We start from the raw sequence: 20803 nt of genomic DNA on the forward strand, positions 1-20803 counted from the left end.
GAACAGATCTTTCGCCCACCAATGTTCACAGCAGCATTGGCACAACAGCCAAAAGGTGGAAGCAACTCAAATGTCCATCAACAGATAAATGGATCAGCCAAATGTGATCTCTCCACACAATGGAATATTATTTGGCCATGAAAAATAATGGAATTCTGAGGTATGCCATAACATGAATGAACCTTAAAAACATTATGCTAAGTGAGATAAGCCAGACACAAAAGGACAAATATATGATTCTACGTACATGAAATATCTAGAATAGGCAAACTCATGGAGACAGAGGAGAAGGGTGGTTGCTAGGGGCTGGGTGGAGGGAGAAATGGGGAGTTGCTAATGGGGACAGAACTTGTGTTTGGGATGAGGAAAAAATTCTGGAAATAGTGGTGACGGCTATATAATAATGTGAATGTATTTAAGGTTGCTAGCAGTCCACTTAAAAATGTTAAAATGGTAATTTTATATTATGTATATTTTACCATAATTTAAGACAAAAAGAGTGTCAGAAGGCTGGGAAACCCCAGTCCCAGCAGGATGTGGAGTTTCTTAGGCTTGCTGAGGTGGAGCTGCTGCAGGCACAGAGCCTGGATGGGGCTGTGGAGCACAGGTGCAGAGTGACAAGAGCCCTGGTGATGGGTTAGCAAGCCACGAGGCTGCGGGTGCTGATGGTGTCTGGTGAGACGGCAGGGCCTGGGTGCAGAGGATCCGGGATGCATGTTGGAAAGCTTCCAGGACAGCAGGTGACAGCCACACCTTAGGTGTCAGGGACAGAGATTGGGAGCAGATGGGGCTGAAATGGCTTGGAAGAGGCAGTAGGAAGCTGGGAGACTCTTAGCCCCACTCAGCTGCATGGGAATTGGTACTAACATGAGTTCAAGGCCCTCCCTCTCTCTGCAAATTTTCAATGCAGTGGTGGCTTCTACACATTTCCAGAGCCATTAAATAATCTCGGCTGGGCACAGTGGCTCACGCCTGTAATCCCAGCACTTTGGGAGGCCGAGGCAGGTGGATCACCTGAGGTTGGGAGTTCAAGACCAGCTTGACCAAAAATAGAGAAACCCCGTCTTTACTAAAAATACAAAATTAGCCAGGCGTGGTAACGCATGCCTGTAAATCCAGCTACTTGGGAGGCTGAGGCAAGAGAATTGCTTGAACCTGGGAGGTGGAGGTTGCAGTGAGCCGGGATCGTGCCATTGCACTCCAGCCTGGGCAACAAGAGCAAAATTCCGTCTCAATAAACAAACAAACCCAAAATACATTACTTGTAACAATAAACTCTTCACTCTTATGACAGGTCTGGTTCCAGGATAAATAAGCATGCCAGGCAGGTGTACAGTGATTTCAAACAGTTTAATGTAATTCCAAGACAAAGTGTGATTACATTTCTACACATATACAATATGCATATGTGAGTTTACAAATTTTAATTAATAAGTCGTTTCACCTCGGAGACCGAAAAAATGATCAAAAAGAAACTGTGAGTAACAAGCTATAACATAGTTCACCACAATGGGACCCCCCTTTTTCTCACCCTACAGTTAGTAATATTACAATTAAAATAACTATATTCTTCTATATTTTTTCTGTTAAAATCATCTCATAAATTTACAATGCTATTATTAGTTTCCAAGACTAATATAAATTCACTCCATTTTTCTACAACGAAAATGATTAATTTAGAAGCACACGACGTCATGATGAAAAACACAAGCATTTTAGTAGCAAGGACTTGATCAGTTAAGAATTAGTTTTCTTGTAAAACATTCTAAAGCCAAGTAAAATATCCATTCTTATAACATACCTATAATATGAGACTAAGGAATAGGTTACATATAGGTCTACAACACATTGGTTTGTCTTTAAAAAAACAAAAGTAGACATTTATAAATAAAAAAGAGGGACAATTCACATAGGAAAAAGAGGTACACGAGAAAATACTGTTGCACGCAATAATTTTCACACAGATTAACATGGATTAACACTTTTTATTACAGAAACCGTACGGTGAAGGAACACAACAGACCAGGGCTTTCATAGGGTTATTGAGATTGAGCTGAGATGACCTGGGAGAGAAAGATCTAGGTGAGATGACCCTGGGGAGGGAGCCACGTTCCTTGGACCTGGTGACTTAGTGTCACCAGGTCTCCTCTTCCCTGTTCTCATTTTGGGGAGTGAGTCTTTCTATCCAGTGTCCTGAATTCATGGGCAGTTGAAAGGTAAACATTTCTACAGATCCGTTCTCTTTCTATCCTAATGGATACCATTTTTGGAAATGTGATAGAATATCAGAGGCTGCAGCTCAATACATGTGGTCAAAGCAAAACGGGATGGAAAATTCCAGTCACTCTGATTTGTTGCCCCCGTCGCCCACCGATGCGCTTGAAGCTGGGACCCAGTGAGAGCAGGGGCACCCTACAGGGCCCGCTGGCTCTGCCATGGTGAGGTGGATGACAAGGGCCTGGTGCCACGCCTCAGCCCCATGTGTGCGGAGTGGCCTGGGACAAGGCCCATGCACGTCCAAGACACCAGTGCTAACTCCGACCTCTAAAGAGCTCTTCCTCCTCCTCATCCGTAAAGCTATACTTCTCCTATCAAATTTGGTTTGATATATATACACAAACATATATATCAATATCTATCTCTATACAGTGATTCTACTAAACTAGAAATTCTGCTGCCCCAAAGCATGACTTTCTGGTCTATTTCATTTGGTTAAAAAAATGCACACAAAGAGGATGAAGAGATGATTTGGGGGCCAGAGATGACTGTGCCCTGGAAAGTCCATGGAAGAAGCTTGAAGTGAGCAGGAACACAAAAGGGAGGAGAGCCAAAACGGGGGACCGACTGACTCACGGCAGTGCAGACGGGAACATCTGCCCGGGGACCGGGTGGGGCAGGACAGGGTGGGGTGGGGGTGCGCTCTCTGTTCATTAGTTACAGGAAGCTACTAGGGATGTGCATGGTCAAGTCACTTTCTACTTCCCAAGTTCCTCCTTATAACCTGAGCCAAACAATTTCAACAATGACAATCTGTTGCCCCTTCAGCCCAGCAGGCGACTCGACAGGGAGTTCTGACCACCAGTCTCAAGGCTGACTGGGGCCTTCTTGCCGGCTCTCGCGCTTTCTGGGAGTCCTGGGTGCCTTGGCCCGGGGCAGTGGTGACAGCAGGGTGGAGGCAGAGGTGGCCCTGGGGACAGTGACCCTATATAAGGAAGGGGGCAGTGCCAGGAGAGATTCATTGGAGATTGGTTACAAGGAAGCTAGGGAGAGCAGAGGCAGAGCCCTTTTTCAGATACAACATACTTACTTTTCAAATGAACAAAAAGGCAATTTCTATGTTTTAAAAATATAAGCCCTAAAAACAATGACACAAAATTCATTTGGTTAATTCATGTAAAGGAAGAAACACCACCACCACCACACAAACAGGAAAGTGGGAGTATGATTAGGAGGGGTGAGATGAAAACTATTTTACGGTAACATTTCTATCAAAAGACTGTCGTAAGAACACACTGTCAATGCAGTTCACAGGGAAAAAGCAAAAGTGGTATATTTTTTGTATTTTTTAAAAGCTCCCTGGTCCCAGGTGTTTTGCAGTTTTCAAGGTCTTATCTGCTAAAGGAATGCCCTTTCGGTCACAGCAGGTCCTCTGCAGTTTGGTGGTGGCACAAGAGAAAGCAAAAGAAACCAAGACTCAGGGAAACTGCCATGCCCCCAGTCTGTTTCTGCGTGACAGTGGGGCCCATTCCCATCTCAAAGCATCTCTCTCGTTCCAAACACGATGTCTGTTTAGAGTAGGTCTCAAAGGACCAGGCTGAGCTGCCCCTCTGTCTCCGCCTTCTTCTCCTGCTCAGCCCTGACCATCTCTGAGAGGATGCTAAGGTCCCCCTCCCACCGAACTAGGCTTTGAGTCTAAGCTGGACAATAAGTAAAACGTAAACATAGCCTTTTACACTGATTTTGCTTTCAAGGGGAAACGAATAAATGACAGCAGATATATGGAAAACCCAGCCAGCGAGCATGGGAATAGGGGTAAATGGTCCTCCCCTACAAAGCGCTGATCAAAATCACCCCGGGCCCAGAAGTAGCAGCTGCGCCTTCATGGTCACCTGAATCCCAGTCTCTTCTACTGCCTGGTGCCTGGAAATCAGTGGATCTATTAATAAGTTAAATATTCAAATCAAGACAAAAATCAATGAACCAGGTTAACTGTTCTCAATGACTTTTCCAAGATGTCAGAGAGAAGGCCTTGAACTCAAGTGTTTAGATGACATGCATGAGACCTTCGCATCTGGCCCGGGCTGCGGACTCACACCTTCTCCCTCCATCTGGATTGCCTTTCATGTTCTCTCGAGTTCACATGGAAACTAATAATCCGGAGGGCAGTGCACATGCTGGACTACAGAAGAGTCTGGGACAACACACCTGCCTTGGGGGAGACGCAGCCTGCAACTAAGAGGCATTCGCTGGGGTTTGCAGATGTCAGTTATAAACAGAACTTTTCTTTAAAAAGTACCAGTCTAAATGTAAACTATAAAACACTTTAACTATAAAACGTAGCCAGAAATATGCTTAAGTATCCACAGTCAATAGTTTAGTTTACTCATTTAAAATGTGACTCTCTTGATAGCTTAGAAGGCTAACAGCATTTTACAGTAGCTAAAAACATATATACTTAACAGGTGCATTTGAACATCACATTTGAGTACAACACACAAAGAATAATCTCTTCCTTGGTTTCATTTTTGTTGTAAAGATGAGCTATTTTCAGAATTCACTTAAGCAACGATGACCGGGGTATGAAGTAATCATTATTTTCAGCCCACAGAGAATTCATAGTCTTTAAATTCCAAGATCAAGCTGGCTACATGATTTCAAAAAAGGCTAAAACCAGGATGAATGCCCACATTTGAGGTAATTATTGCCATTAGGTCACAGTTTGTGTAAGATAATGTATCTAAAACCTTCTAAAAAAAATCTTTAGGTGTTCTGCCAGAATTCCAGAATACCTATTGAAACCAACCAGGATTTCAAACTCCGATTAGTTGGGTTTGCTTCCAATGGAGTTAAAGTTCTAAAAGATTCTAGAACTTGTGTAAACTACCTAAGAATTTAGGCAAACAAGCCTGGAGCCAGTCAACAAAGAAGGTTTTAAATGAAAAAAGGAACAAGAAACCCACTGAAAACAACTGAAAAATATTTCATAATAAATGATAATAGTTCTTTTAAAAAATTAAAAATCTAGTCCTAAGCATTTCTAAATTCTCACCATCTTTCAACCAAAACAAAAATGCATCTGTATTTCTGTTAATCTCATACCAGGGCAAGAGACACTCCTTCCTTTTATCATGAAAGCTGGCTGGTTTTCCTGTTTATACAATTGTTGCTATTTCTTTGAGAAGAGTATCTATCTCAACAGAAAACGTTCTTTTGTTCCTCTAAGTCTTGTCTTTCTTCCACCTCTACTTCTTTTTTTTTTTCTTTTTCTTTTTTTTTCTTTTTTAACAGAAAGAAAAAAGTTCCTGGACACCAGACCCACATATGGTATTTACAAATTTGGTGTGAACCCTGCCTCTGGTTCTGCCCAGAGCTGAAGAGTGAATCTATCACAGAGATCAGAGCTGTCAGGATAATTATCAAGTGCAGTAAAAAATAGCATTTTGAAAAAAATATATACCTTTAGTATTGCCTTTCTAGAATTAACTATAAGCAAGAAAAAATTATTTTTTAAAGAAGAAAAGAATACTTCTTTTTCACTCTTACTTATAAGAGCTGGTTGTAGCAGCACTACTAAAGCTAGTTGGTATGCTGGAAAGAAATCTAAAAGGAATTCTACTATGAATCAAAAGAAACTCTCCAGAGATTTTCTCTCAAAATCAAACTAATTCTGCCCCTTTTGCCTAAATCCAACTCAGGAGCCCCCTCTTTGCACAGTCCTTCAGCTGAGTCCCACAGTGCACGGGATGGCACAGGGTGATGCTGTGTAAAGGCCTTTCTTTGCTCAGACATGCAGGAGACAGCTGCAGCCAATGGCTGCAAGCTCAGTTCTGGAGCTGGGCAGACTCAGGTTCAAGCCCTCCTTGCCCCTCATGAGCTGTGTGGCTCTGGCCAGTTTCCTCGGCTGCAGGGGGACTAATATTGCCGATCTCACAGGGCTGCTGAAAAGATGAAACAGGACGACCCATGAGCAATTCCCGGCACAGTGTGTGGCATGCAGGAAGTGGGAGTATCACTAAATGGTTCATAGAAATATGAGGCCACGCATTGCTATTAATTTAAAAAGTTAAAAGATTAAAAATCACATCTCAGGAAGGGCACCTTGGGAATTCTGGCCCATCACTGCTTTATCCTTCCTTCAACACCTGCCACTTCTCAGAGCATCTGGTCAGCTCCCTTATCTATAAATGGGGGCTGTTATCCGCCTCCCTGTGGGGTGGCTGTGGGGGCCCCTTGAGACAACGCTCATAAAGGCCTTGGCCCGGGAGTCGTGAAAGTATTCAACAAATGCTGGCTATTATTTACTTGAGAGATACTGCAAATTTTAACAAATAAGGGACAGTCGGTGCCATGTTCAGCACAGGGATCTGAGATGAGGGGCTCCCAGGCTTGGGCAAGTCCAGCAGGGGACATCAGGAAGACCCCCTCTGGTGCTGGTGTTCTGGGACAGGAGACCTGCAGGGGGCACTTCTCCACAAACTCTCACTGGGTCTGAGCAAAGAACGGCCTGGAGTTCTTTTCTGAACTTTTCGGAAGCTGCAACAAAGACACGAGAAACCTCTACTATGCTGGGTCCCTCTAGTGAGCCATGGTGCCAAAAGCCTCCAATACGTTTCTTTTGCATTTAAATCCTGTTTCACCGCCTTCCATTCTCTAGTGGCCTGAGATTTTACTGAGTCTGCTCTGTGGAGATGAGAAGTAAGAGTTCTAAGGCATCAAAGTGGAAAAGTACTGCTATTCCGAGCCCAGCCCCCACGTGCTCTACGTCCCTGATGCAGCTGAACTCCTGACAGCTCTGCTTTGCTCGCTCCCATGGTGGCCCGGGATTAGTCAAGCCCACCTATTGGTACAGCTCCTTGTCTCCCAGTAGCAGCAGCATCCAAGGGGTCTCCTCCACTCCTCTTAAAAGAATAGCACAGTTTTGAAACAAATACAATTTTTTTTTTTTTTAAGAAAAAGGAGAGGAAAGAGAAAGACAAACAGAATTGCATCACTAATGATGTCATTATTGCCTGGAAAGAAAGGAGGGGAAGGCCATTGTGTCCATCTCTGGAGGCATCTTTGAGAAGGTTCTTTGGCTAAAGAAAGGAACAGCTTCACCTTCCTTTCCAATTTGGTAAGGACATCTCTGGCCTGCTCAAGTTTGAAGCTTCCCCGTCAGAAATCTGTAAAACACATCAGAAGGAAAAGACACAGACAGGGAATGAAGCCTGCAAAGTCCCTTGGGCTGGAATGTCTCGTGGCAAAGTCACTCCTGCTGGCGCTGTGGAGTCCCAGGCTGCCTGCGGAAGGAACCCTCACCTCTCTTGAATTCTCTCTGCTAGTTGAGAGCACTGAGTCATTTCCTTCTTTCCATTTTCTGTCCTAGTGGCTACCTGACAGGCCAGCAAGAGTGGTGGTCCCACACCCCACCCTGCCCTCAGCATCAGACAGAAAACCTGGGACGAAAGCTGGGGCGAGCTGGGGCCCCATGTCGCTCTCTCAACCATAAGCCATCAGTAATACTTCCCGAAGCCTCCTCATCTCCTCCCTCCAGTTTCCAAGAAAGTTTGTTCCACTCACTCACACACGCTCACACGGCCTAAATCTTCCACCCCAAGCTTGTTCCAATATGAGTGTTTGCCATTCCCAAGGTCCAACCAAGGGAAATCGTTCTGTCGGCAGTTGGGCTAATCTCCCCTTCCCTTCCTGATGTCCATTCGTCTCACACGTTGTGTCGGGCAGGCTGAGTCTTCCAGGTTGAAGAGGACAAAGGTCAGCTGGCTTCCCCAGCCTGCAAACACCTCAGCCACCAGGAAGACTAGAAAGGCTAACAGTCCAGGAGATGAATGCCGCTTTGCTCCAACCCTTCTTTTTCCTCTGAATTCCACTGACCGCACGCTCCACTTCACAGTATTAATTGGCATCAAGCCTTGACTCTCCCACCCCCTTGATCTGCTCACCCACTTCCCTTGGAAACATCCAAAACATCATGAAGAGGCCCTAAGCACAGAGACATGGGGGCCCACGTCCAGACGGGCCAGTCAGAACCCAGTGAGCAGAAGCAAATCGCCCTGCGGTTCACCAGGCTCCAATTAAACACTCCTCCATGACCTGATATTTCAAATCTTCCCCTCTTCCTCTGAACAATGTTTCTTCAAAAGGGAAGGAGGAAGCCCATGAAAGACTAGAGGATGCGCTAGATGATTTGTGGGCTAAGTAAGGACTAGATTGGCATCCCTCTGCTTGAGAGCTTGGTCCTAGTGACAGCAGCCTGTTTGCCAAGGTGACCACATGGCAGATTTGGCCAGGTATGCAACTGGGCTTTCAGGGAGCTGGCCTCTCCAGCACGGAGCTTCTCCTGGGGCTTCTGATGTGGCAGCTCCATGCATGGGGTAGAGGAGGCCATCGGGTGAGGACTAGGAGGATGTGCACTAATGTTTGCTGAGCATCTGTGGGGCTGGCATCGCCCAATACTTCCCTTCCCTTCCCTTCCCTTCCCTTTGGTGAAGCTGGCTATTTCACCCCTTTCTTCATCTGGGGCCTAGCACTTTGTGGGTCTGGGGACAGCATGTGAGCACCCAGCACACACAGCACAGTGCACTGAGGATGTGGCTGGAGCCCACTTTCAGAGGGGGCATAACTTGTGATGCCTGAGCAGCCACCCAGCTTTGTTCAGGGTTTCTCTGGCTTCTTGCCAACCTTCCACCCACTTCCAGCTGGCCAGAATTGGGTGCTGGGAGCATGCATCACAGCGGGAGGGGGCAGGCTGAGGAACTGGGTGGTGTGGTGAAATTTCCTGGGGGAGGTACCACCTGCCAGTCACTCTTACACCACCTCACTGTGCCCAGCAGCTTCTGGGAGGGGGCAAATGTTTCTGCAGTGAAGAATCTAAGCCACGCCCCAGGTGCGCAGATGGGAAAAGGGTGGATGTGTGGGGAAGCGGCTGGGGTCACCTCTGGGAGGGAATTTTCTTGCTTAAATATCAGAGGCAAGCCAAAGATTTAGTTAACAGATTTCAGAAGCACAGGAGAACTCTGAGGATGTGGGAGAGAAGCCAGCTAAGGGCTGGATAGTCAGTGACTCAGCATTCCCCGAGCCCACGAGATGCCACCTGACATCGCATCCCAGCTCGCTAGGATCTAGAAAATGACAACCTTGATGGTGACCATGTTGTCAGAAGCCCAATCAAGGCTTTGATTCTTCTTTAAACTTTTGTTCTGCGGTGGATCTTTCTTGACGGCTCTTGGTGGGATAGAGATGACAGAAACTATTTTCCTACTTCTTAAGTCTTTCCTTTTTTTTTCGCCTGACAAAACTGGACATCTGGATGTCCCTCCAGTCTACTCATATACTCACAGAGAGAAGAAGTTTAAATATTAAAGAGAAAACACAAAGATACTTGGAATAAACGTGCATGTAAAACCCTGACTAAAATATCAACATAATGATCATAATTACAATGGTAATAAAAATAATTAGTACAATATTATCTTTATGAGCAGCATGGAAATTTCATTCCTGATCTGGAAGAATAAAAGGAAAGAAAACGTCAGGTGAAAGTAGCCTCCAACTTAAGCAGACAGAAGAATTTTCTTTAAAACAAAAAGAACATTTTAAGCTGTCTTTCCCCCTAAAAGATCAGATCTAGAAAGGGCTGGAAGTGAACTGTGCCCTGGAGTCTGGGGGTGCTCTCCAATAAGGCGAACTGAGGCTCATTTGCAGCCACGACTTGGAACTCGGGATGAGACCTAATGGGCTACTGCTGCCATCTGGCTGCCAAAAAGTCCCTAACAGATGGATTTTCCAGGCTGACCCAGCTGTGGAGCAGGGGGTCCTCTGGCTTCTGTGTCCTCTGAAACCTTTGCTGCCCTCACCCTCTCTGAACTGACCATTGTCCTGCTGTCTCAGAGGGTTGCACTTCCCCACCTCCAGATAAAGATGGTATTGACAATGGCCTGAGGGGAGGGCATCTCCTTGCTGTAGGCCTCTTGCCTGCTCAGCCTCCAGCGGCACTTGGCAAGACGGCCCAGCTGTGCCCAGCATCGAGCAGTCATGGTGCCCTTCCTTCTCGCTGGACTAAGCTGTTTCCAGTTTGGGGACCTATTTCTTTGTAAGTAAGAATTTATGGTTGGGGTGGGGAAGTTTCCAGAGTTATTTCACAGCTAAGAGCTAAGTAACGGCTTCGTTACTGAGTTAGTTGGATATCACTACAAACACACCTTTCACAGTAGATCCTTGAGGGAGACTGCAGAGTGAGGAAGTAAAGGGCGGGAGGATAAGGATGGGGCCGCTGACTCGGGAAAGATCTCTTTGCACCTTGGAAACCTGCCTGTGGGGTCAGCTAAGGACTCAACATCAGAAGCAAACAATTAGAACCACCCTTTTCGGCCCCATCCTTGGCCAGATTCTCCTGCCAATCACATTCACATATTTCAGAGTTATTTACTATGAAGACAGAGAACTCCCCACCTCTCCACACCTCCATCCCCAGCAGTGTCCAAAGCCTGAGAAAACTTCCAGAATGTGTCAAAGGTGCAAAGAGGGCAAAGGGCAGATTTCTTTGGAAATTTAACTGTGTGAATTTTTCCAAAGTGCAGCGTCAGACCCCCGGTCACCCTCATAAGTGTCCCTCCAACCTTCTGCCCACCAGAACCCTTGGAAACCAAAACCAAAATCATGTCTTGAGCAGACCTGGGTAATGTGAGGAGAGAATTCAACAGCAAACAGAGGTTGGTGGTTGTCTACAGAGGGAGGGATCTGGCAAGATCGTTAGAGCAAAACAGCCCAGGGAGTCGTAGGAGAGAGTGGAGTCCCATGCGAGGCTGAGAGCTCCAGGCTCTCACCGTGGGAGGGACTAGGGGGTGCTGCCTGGGGCGGGAGACAGCTGCCTGGCAAGGCCAACAGTCCCGAAACCTCTGGCCTCACAAATGGCAGAGCTGGGGACAGAGTGGGGCAGGGGTGAAGGGTGGGGAGTCTCTCTGGGCCTCCGCCCACAAAGTACAACTCAACTACTACCACAACTCAACTCCCGCTGTCCCCATCTCCAGACGCACCTGCCAGGCATCTGTCTCCCATATTTCTTTCAAGATCCACGGACTCTCTCCTAGCTCCTGCCAGCTTCCCTGGCATCCTTCCGCTAGCAAACAGCCCAGGAAAGACAATGGGCATTAACATTTTAAAAAGAAAAAGAAAAAAAAAAAAGGCCAGAGTAAACTGTTACAACAGCACAACAGAAGAGCTGAGATTGTGTCTGACTAGCCTCAGTTTCTTGGAGTACCAGTGGAAGTAAACCCTCACGCCGCGTCTGTCGCTCGGTAAGGCACTAGGAGGGAAGGATGCAGTGTCAAGACTGCGCCAGCTAGGGTGGCGGCGCCGAGGGCCACCCGGGGAGGGCGGTGCGTGCACACTCACACGCGCTCGCTCACCCGCACACCTGCACCGCCACATTGGTTACATGCCTATGTTATATCGCTTTTTTTTTTGTGCAATTACATTGAGGAATATTCTATTGGTATCATTGGAGTTGAACACAAGGTAGGAGACAAGGGTGCTGAGTGCTACATTCTACTAGGGTGTCCGTGACGACCGCTAGCCCTACGCTATGCGACTAGGGGTGGACTCAAAGAGAAAATACATTTTCAGAAAAGAAAAAAAAATCTAAAGTTTGCAACACACATTATTAATGACATTTGAGGAACAACATTGCTTAGGGATTTATCCAGAGTGCTCAGAAAAAGAAAACCCGCCCCGCGCCCCCGGGGGCCTTCCAGCAGCCTGGCGTTCCCCGTCTTTCCTGACTAGGGAGCCTGGACTCAGCCTCGCCAACCCCACACCAGCTCCAAACATCAGCCTCCTCAGGCTGCAGCCTGACGTTCTGGAGAGCTGTTGACCCTTTCGAGTTCTGGAAAAATCCCTAAATCTTATGTTCAATTAATTAAAAATCTATTTGATTTCCATATCAGGTGTCCCTGACAGCAAAGTCTTCCGTATCACTTGCTGCCATATGAAAATAATCTTTGAAAAGTTCATAAAGTTCTTCAAAAACTGGGGCCCCCCGCTTCTGGAATCTTCCTGTTGCTCTCTTCTCCTTTCCAGTTTGGCGTAGAATGGGTTCTTGAGCTGTGTTTTTTGTTATTGACTTTTTTTTTTTTCCTTTTTCTTTTTTAAAATAAAAACCATAGATTTCCCACCCTCTATAATCCCTTCCTCTTAAAAATGTTCTCTTCTCTGCTCTACGTCCTCCCACTTCCCGGTTCAAGTTTCACTGGTGTCCCGTCCCGTCCCCCTGCCCCCCGCCCCTACCCCTTTTGCATTGTTTGTGTGCGGCATCTTCAGTATAAAAGGCCAGCGCCCACGGTCCCAGGAGCGCCTCCCTCCTTCTCTCCCTCCTCCCTCGGGCCATTCTCTCCCTCCCTCCCTCCCTCCCCTCCAGTGTTTATATGTAAGGGTACTGGTTGACCTTGGCGGGGCTCAGTGGGTATCCAGTGTAGACGGTGGAGGCTGGCGAGGCGCTGATGTAGGTCTGGTGGGCAAACTGGGCTGGATACTGACTCGGGTGGATGGTGGGTGAGGGCAGGACCCGGGGGCCCATGCTCACGGGGACCTGGTGGACGATGCTGGCTGGGTAGGCAGTGTGCTGAACGGTGTGGCGCGCCGAGCCTTGCGAGGCCACCAGGTGGGCCACGGTGCCGGTGGAGCCCAGGGCCGCAGGCGCGGTGTAGGTGTAGAGGTGAGGCTGGGTGGGGAGGTGGGCGGCGGCGGCGGCTGCAGCCAGGTGGGGGTGGACAGTGCCGTGGCTGGGGCTGTTGTGCGGGAAGGAGTAGGGAGCCTGGGCCATGGTGGGAGTGATATAGGCCTGCTGCCGTCGGTGGCTCCCAGTGCGGTCCGCGGTGATGTGCTGCTGAGCCTGGGGAGGAGAGGCACCAAGAGAGACGTCAGGGGCTGACACATGGGGAGGAAGGAATGGGAGGAGGGGCAGGAGGGCAGGAAGGAGGAAGAGAAGGGAAAGACGCCAGAAGTGACAGAAAGGGCTTCCCTCTGTGTGTTGAGAAAGTAAAAATTTACTTGGGACCCAGCGTGGTGGCTCATGCCTGTAATCCCAGCACTTTGGGATGCAGAGGTGGGCGGATCACCTGAGGTCAGGAGTTCGAGACTAGCCTGGCCAATATGGCGAAACCCCGTCTCTATTAAAATACAAAAAAATTAGCCGGGCATGGTGGCATGAGCCTTGCCTGTAGTCCCAGCTACTCGGTGGGCTGAGGCACGAGAATCACTTGAACCTCGGAGGTAGTAGACGTTGCAGTGAGCTGAGATCACACAAGTGCACTCCAGCCTGGGTGACAGAGTGAGACTCTGTCTCAAAAAAAAAAAAAAAAAAGTCACTTGGACTGAGAAAGTCCCGACTTGGCCTGCCACTCACCAGGCTGGGGTGATACACGATAAAGCCAGCTGCAAAGTTACAGGAGAAAATATTTCTCCCAAGGACACATAGAAGCTGTGGCATTATCAGGATGCCCCAGGTTGGAGTGCAGTGGCATGAACCTAGCTCACTGCAGCCTTGAACTCCTGGCCTAGAATGATCCCCCCCGCCTTGGGCTGCCGAGAAGCTGGGACTACAGGAGTGAGCCACCGCACCCGGCCAGGACACACTCTTTGAGCAGCAATTGCTTTTTCACTCACTGTAAAATCTTGTTCTCAAAATTGTTGGCTCTCACAGCATCTCTACAAAAAATTTTGAAAATTAGCTAGGTGTGGTGGCTCATGCCTGTAGTCTCAGCTACTCGGGAGGCTAAGGTGGGAGGATTACTCGAGGCAGGAGGCAGAGGCTGCAGTGAGAGCCATGACTGTGCTACTGCACTTGAGCCTGGGTGACAGAAAAAGACCCTGTCTTTAAAAAAAAAAAAAAAAAAAAAAAAAAAAAAAGGGTTGGCTCTCAGAGGCATCGCTGTCCAAGGTTCTGTCAGTCCAAATAAAATAGCCCTGTCCTACCTGGAGAACCTAAGTCACGTGACAGAGACACAGGCTCCACTGATGACCTGGGCAGCACTTCAGCTGAGAAGCTCTGAACACAAACACCCCATTTATCTCATCTTGTTTCTAGAGAAACAGGGGCCCTGAGTCCACCGTGTGAGTCAGGCCTGATGAAGAGCCCTTGACACAGCCCTGTGCCTGCAGAAACTCGGGTCACTCCCATTTCACCTCAACCCACCCCCCTTCCTCCAGGTCCTGGGACAACTCTTCCCTTCACTTGGGGGCTGTGGTGTGTGGGCCCTCCCTGCAATGAGTCGGATGCAGGTCTGTCCCTGGAGTCCCAGGCCGACAGGGCCGGGACACGGTGCTCTACCCTTTGCTGGGTTGAAACAGCAATATGTGGGCCATCCTATTTTTAAGCTCTAGCACCATGTCACTAAGGGCTTTGTAACATTAGACAAGTTGCTTTGCTTTGGGCCAGCTCTCTGTACACCGGTGATATCAACTTCCCCCAGGGTGACCTGTGGTGGAAGAAGCCACCAGAGGTCACCAAGGGCATGTGCTGCCCACCCGTGGCCAGGACTGCAGCCCTGTGAGGTGGGTGAGGGGCCGTCATAGTGATCCTCTCTGAAGCGGAAGGATGAGGGGATGGGGGCTCTGCCTGGCCTGGGGCGCCAGCCGTGGGGCTTACCTGACTGAGATTGAGCGGCTGCTGCTGCTGGAAGTGGGGGCCTGGCCGCTGCTGCCGGTAGGTGATGGCTCCAGATGAGCTCCCTGAAGAGTGACCGCTGGTGGAGGTCACGTTGCTGGAGGACTTGGACTTGTAGGAGGACGAGTGGTGACTGGTGTTGACTGTGGCAGGAGGAGAAAGAGGTCAGATGGGTGGCAGGGTCCCAGCTGCCCAGAAGATGCTACCCCACCAGAGAAAAGTGGTATTCCAGGAAGAAACATGTGCCTGAAGCCGGGCAGTCACAAATCAGCCTCATCTCCTCTGGACCCACTAGGACTTTGCCTTGACTCTGGATGCAGTGGGGCTCTGGCTCACTCGCTTGGCTGGGAGGGTGGATGGGGCTGCATGAGGGGACGAAGAAGGGAAAGCGGAAAGAATCAGGAGAGGCAAGGTGGGCCGGCAGCCTAAGGCCAGGCCCAGTGCTGCTCCTCTGGGAGGTGTGACTTCCAGCATCTGGAAAATGGGTGGGAGAGATCTGCTATAATTTGAATGTGTTCCCTGAAGTTCTTGTGTTAGAAACTTAGTCCCCAGTGCAAGTGTTTAGGGTGGGGCCAGTCAGGGATGTTAGCTTCTGAGGGCAGAGCCCTCACGAGTGTATGACTTATCAGTGCATTAATGTTGTTATCTCGGGAGTGGGTTAGCTATTGAGAGATTGGCTTTTTTGATGAAAACAAGTCTGGGCCCCTCACCCTCATGCTCTCTTGTCCTTCTGCCTCCTGTGCTGGGAAGACGCAGCACAAAGGTCCTCGCCAGATGCTGGCACCCTGTTCTTGGACTTCCAGCCTTCAGAACCGTGAGCCAAATAAACTTCTATTGATTATAAATTACTCAGTCTCAGGTACTCTGTTACAGCAATACAAAATAGACTAAGACAGGATCCCTGCTTGGTCCCCACCGTGGGTGACTATGAGTATCAGAGGAGACAGTGTCTGTAGTGGGACATAATGAACTACTAGAAGCTAAAATAACCCTCAGAGTCACCTGGTCTAGTTACCTGCCTCTAGGCAGGATGAGACTAAGTCATCCAGGAGTGGCCCTGTGAGCCAAACACAGCCAAGCACAAAATGGCTTCCATGTTATTGCCAAGGGGGCTGAAGAGTGGAAGAAACACTGCGACCCACCAGAGGTGACCTCATGGTCAGCAGGTGGCTCGATCAACACTTCCCAAATGTAATTCCTGCATCTTGTTCAGCAGCTCTGGGAGGCCTGAGCATCTGCATTTCTGACAAGCTCCCAGGGAGTGCCAGTGCTGCTGGGCAGTGGACAACGCTCTGAGTAGTCAGGGGCTCTGAGAGAGGCAGGTTGAACCCTGAGCTGGATGTCTTCCATGTTACCCGGCCAGAGAGCCACAGGAGCCTCTTCAGAGCCCAGTGGTTTTAACACATCCAAGTATTTTCTGAGCTCCTGCTGTGTGCTAAGGACAGTGACTGTGTACCACCAGGGACGGGGGTGGCAGGGAGAATGCTGAAAGCGTGAATAAGGAGGAGGCATCACAGATTCCACAGATGAGGTGGCGAGGCCAGAGGATAAACCAGGTGAAGATGCTGACAGGCAGGGACAGCCCAAGTCCAGGGAGGCCACCAGAACAGGACAGGGCAGGACAGGGCATGAGTGTCCAGCCCAGCAGGGGCAAGAGCCCCAGAGAGCGGGAGTTCTGCTGCTGTGTAGGGGTCATCTCCCCACCTCGGGTGGTGGAGCTCTGCAGGCAGGACCATCGCCCCTTGATAAAAGCAGAAGAGATGCTTTACCTCAGCTCTCCTCCAGAAGGGGGCCGCCTAACACACAATGCAGTATTAATACAGACCGAAGTGAAATTTCAAATCAAATGCACCCAGATGCACCGGCCATAGCCCTTCCTTAAATGCAAGCACTTTTGTAATGGCAAAAGCAACAAACAGACCCAGACTGGTGAGAAGATACTGGGCTTTTTTTTTTTTTTTTGAGATGGAGTTTTAGTCTTGTTACCTAGGCTGGAGTGCAATGGTGCGATCTCAGCTCACTGCAACCTCTGCCTCCCAGGTTCTAGCAATTATCCTGCCTCAGCCTCCCAAGTAGCTGGGATTACAGGTGCCCGGCACCATGCCTGGCTAATTTTTTGTATTTTTATTAGAGACGGGGTTTCACCACATTGGCCAGGCTAGTCTCAAACTCCTGACCTCAGGTGATCCACCTGCCCTTGGCCTCCCAAAGTGCTGGGATTACAGGCATGAGCCACTGCGCCTGGCCGACACTGGGCTTCTTTAGGAGCAAACCTGCATAATAGCCTACAAAAGTGTGGGAGGGAGAAAATTCCAGACACCTTTCTCTAACTTCAATGCCGATGGGAGCAGAAAAAGAGGGGTTTAGGAAGTGAAGGCTACGACAAAGCAGCCTGAAGACTGTGTGGTTTGTTTTGTATAGTTAGAAACCATAGTTACAACAAGCATTGCTTCTGTTCCTTAAAAGCTAAAGAACAGTAGAGTTAATGGAGAAGAAAACATCTTCCAGGTGGAAAGACAGGCAGATGGTCCCCCACCAAGAAGGGGAGGGCAGACCAGGGAACGAACAAGAGCCTGGTGCTGGGGCTGGGGGCTGTCCCGCCTCCTTGGGCAACCAGTCCTGCTGAGGTGAGACGTGCACAGAGACAACACTGATTCTTTTTTTGAGATGGAGTCTTGCTCTGTCTCCCAGGCTGGAGTACAGTGGTGTGATCCTGGCTCACTGCAACCTCTGCCTCCCAAGTTTAAGTGATTCTCGTGCCTCAACCTCCCAAGTAGCTGGGATTACAGGCATGCACCACCACGCCCAGCTAATTTTTTTTTTTTTTTTTTTTTTGAGACAGTCCCGCTCTGTTGCCCAGGCTGGAGTACAGTGGCATGATCTCAGCTCACTGCAGCCTCTGCCTCCCGGGTTCAAGCGATTCTCCTGCCTCAGCCTCCCAAGTAGCTGGGACTACAGGCGCCCACTGCCACGCCCAGCTAATTTTTCTATTTTTAGTAGAGACGGGGTTTTACCATATTGGCCAGGCTGGTCTCGAACTCCTGACCTTGTGATCCGCCTGCCTCGGCCTCCCAAACTGCTGGGATTATAGGCAGGAGCCACTGCGCCCAGCTGCTAATTTTTGCATTTTTAGTAGGACAGAGTTTGACCATGTTAGCCAGGCTGGTTGTGAACTCCTGACCTCAAGTGATTTGCCTGCCTCGGTCTCCCAAAGTGTTGGGATTACGGGCATGAGCCACCGTGCCCAGCCATGGTACTGATTTTTAGTCTAAGAACCAGACTGAGGAAGGCTTTCCCCAGGAAAAAGCGAGCACATTTTAAGACAGAAAGGTAATGAGTGACCTCCTTGCCACTGTCCTTTGTTGATCTGAGCACTTTCTGTGTTGTATCTTATACTCAGTTATTTTTCTTCATTAAGTTTCTGGAATGTGCTTGAAATATTTTTATTACCTTGACTTTCCATGGAGGACAGCTAAATTCCTTTTTTTAATTTGAGATGGAGTCTCGCTCTGTTGCTCAGGTTGGAGTGCAGTGGCGCAATCTCGGCTCATTGCAACCTCCACCTCTTGGGTTCAAGCGATCCTCCAGCCTCAGCCTTCCAAGTAGCTGGGATTACAGGTGCGTGCCACCAAACCTGGCTAATTTTTGTATTTTTTAGTAGAGATGGGGTTTTGCCATGTTGGCCAGGCTGGTCTCGAAATCCTGACCTCAGGTGATCTGCCCACCTTGGCCTCCCAAAGTGCTGGGATTACAGGTGTGAGCCACCATGCTGAGCTGAGGACAGCTATATTTCTGTGATTTATATTTTCTGGAAACCTTGCTGTACTTTAGGATTACTGCCTGGTGACACTGAAAAGTGTAAGGAAGCCCTAGGAGAGGAAAGATGAAATAACTGAGTATGGGAAAGAGCTTTGGCCAGGGAATCTGGTCATCCGCCAAACCGTGGCACTGCCGTTCCACAGAGCCCCAACTCTAAAGCTGTTCATATTTGAGGAAGTTGCCCAAAGTAGGGGTATTCAAAGGATGAATCAGGTAGAATGTTTCATATTAAGGGAGAGGCAGCAAGAACATATTGCAAGATGTCCAAAGATAGGTCTACACCCCATGTTCAGACGCAAGAATTCGGAGCATTCATTTTGGGGCCTGAGCATCTTAGGTGAACCGGAAGGCTCATATCATCTCAGTGAAGTATCCTGTGGGTGGTTAGTGGAAAAGGAGAGAATTTGGTCATTCTTGGGGCAGAGGGTGCTAAATATTAATGAGCCATGCATGGAAACGACCAGGCCCTTGATTGAATTCGGTTGGATCAATTCTATTACAAATCCCAGGGCGATGAAATCAAAGTCAAAGAGGAGATGCCTGAGGCTGAAGCCCAGCAAGAGAGAATGCTGATTAATTGTTGATTAAGAGAGAAATGTGCCTCTAGAGGTCTCAGCCTCTCAAGAAGGTCAAAGGAAAACCGGAAACCTGGGGACAGGAGATTCTGGTGCACACTGCAGGTGGAAGGGGGCCTTCCTGACCCCAAAACCCACAGAGCCCCCTGCTCTGAGTGAAGGGTGAGCTGCCTCAGTGGGGATAGGGGCAGTGGGTGCAACTCAGAGGCCGCAAATCCAACCGTGTATTAGCGCCTGGGGCCCCTCCCACCCCATCTACTGAATCAGAATTCCTTGGGTAGGTGCGGGAAATCCGGAATTGGTATTCTTAGCAAGCCTTCCAGGACTCCAGAGCCGCCTGGCCCTGGCTGAACAGACCTGCATTTGGGAATCAGGGCCTTGCGACCCAACACTGTGCCCAGGCCAAACCCGGTAGACTCAAAGGTCCCCCAAAACCTGGCGGATGGAGGGATTTTTGTGGACTCAATGTAGAAAAAAAAAATAGAAAGCTGCAAACACTGGCTCTGCAGAGCCTGCTTCTCACCTTCCGCAGCCACACTGCCACTTTGTTGGGGGAAGCCCCATTCCTGTTCTGCAGTGGGTAGCTGGGCCCTGCTGTGCATGTCACCTACTTCTTCTATTCCAACTTCCTGGGCATTTTGTGGTAATGATATTTGAGGGAGAAACACTGAGCTCGAGGGATCAGCGAAGGGGTCAGGGAATGTTAGATGAAATGGGCGTGATGCAACCCTGATGCTACCGTCAGCATGGGGACAGGAGATGGGGGTTGGCTCAGAGCTTGCCAAGCTCTCAGAGGACGAGAGCCCCGAGTAAGGGAGGACGTCCTGAAGGGGACCAAGAGATTAAAGTATAATAGTAACTCCTCCTGTGGCAATGGACAAAGCGACAACGGGCGAATGCTGAAGGTCAACCTCCTAATGTGCACTTTGGAACAGTGAGGAAACATTCTATAGAGTTTTCCAGTCATGCCTTGTCCACTACTCTCCGTGATCCCCTGTCCTGAGAACAGCTACAGCGGCCTTGTCTGCACTAGGTGAGTTGGGGGGCGGGTTGCTTGCAGCACAGATAAGCTCCAGGGCCAGACCTCCGGGATGCCCAGCCACACGGCTCTGGGAAGGCTGGTCAACCCCTCTGTGCCTCCATTTTTAACCTGGGAAACTGGGAAAATCATGGCAGCTCCAGGTAGGGCAGTGATGAGGATTAAATGAGTTAATAGGTATAGAATGCTTAGTATCTGGCATCTAAGGGCTTAAGTATTGAGTATCTGGCATTTAAGTTTTTAGCTACTGTTGGTGTCATTATTGAACTGTGTCTCCTGGTTAAAGCTGAGGCTCAAAAAATAGGTGTCTTGGCCTGGCGTGGTGGCTCACGCCTGTAATTGCAGCACTTTGGGAGGCCAAGGCGGGTGGATTGCCTGAGCTCAGGAGTTTGAGACCAGCCTGGCTAACACGGTGAAACCCCATCTCTACTAAAATATAAAAAGTTAGCCAGGCGTGGTGGTGCATGCCTGTAATCCCAGCTATTCGGGAGG

At 48.9% G+C, this 20803-nt stretch overlaps 1 protein-coding gene across 9 annotated transcripts in view; it reads right to left on the reverse strand.

The window, feature by feature from the left end:
• Positions 1-1331: 1331 nt before the first annotated feature.
• Positions 1332-20803, reverse strand: part of HIPK2 (homeodomain interacting protein kinase 2) — a 220471-nt gene continuing 200999 nt past the window's right edge. For 7 of the 9 annotated variants that reach the window (XM_074036126.1, XM_074036124.1, XM_074036125.1 and 4 more), the window contains 2 exons: positions 14861-15021; positions 11703-13105 (listed from right to left, as the gene is read on the reverse strand). In XM_074036126.1, coding sequence (XP_073892227.1) covers positions 12635-13105; positions 14861-15021 — 632 coding nt within the window. In that variant the 3' untranslated portion in view covers positions 11703-12634. Of the gene's footprint in view, positions 13106-14860; positions 15022-20803 lie in introns of all 9 variants that reach the window. The other 2 variants (XM_045388257.2, XM_045388254.2) reach the window with 1 other exon arrangement.

The sequence above is a fragment of the Macaca fascicularis genome, chromosome 3 (genome assembly GCF_037993035.2).
Source record: "Macaca fascicularis isolate 582-1 chromosome 3, T2T-MFA8v1.1".
Classification (NCBI taxonomy): Eukaryota; Metazoa; Chordata; class Mammalia; order Primates; family Cercopithecidae; genus Macaca; species Macaca fascicularis.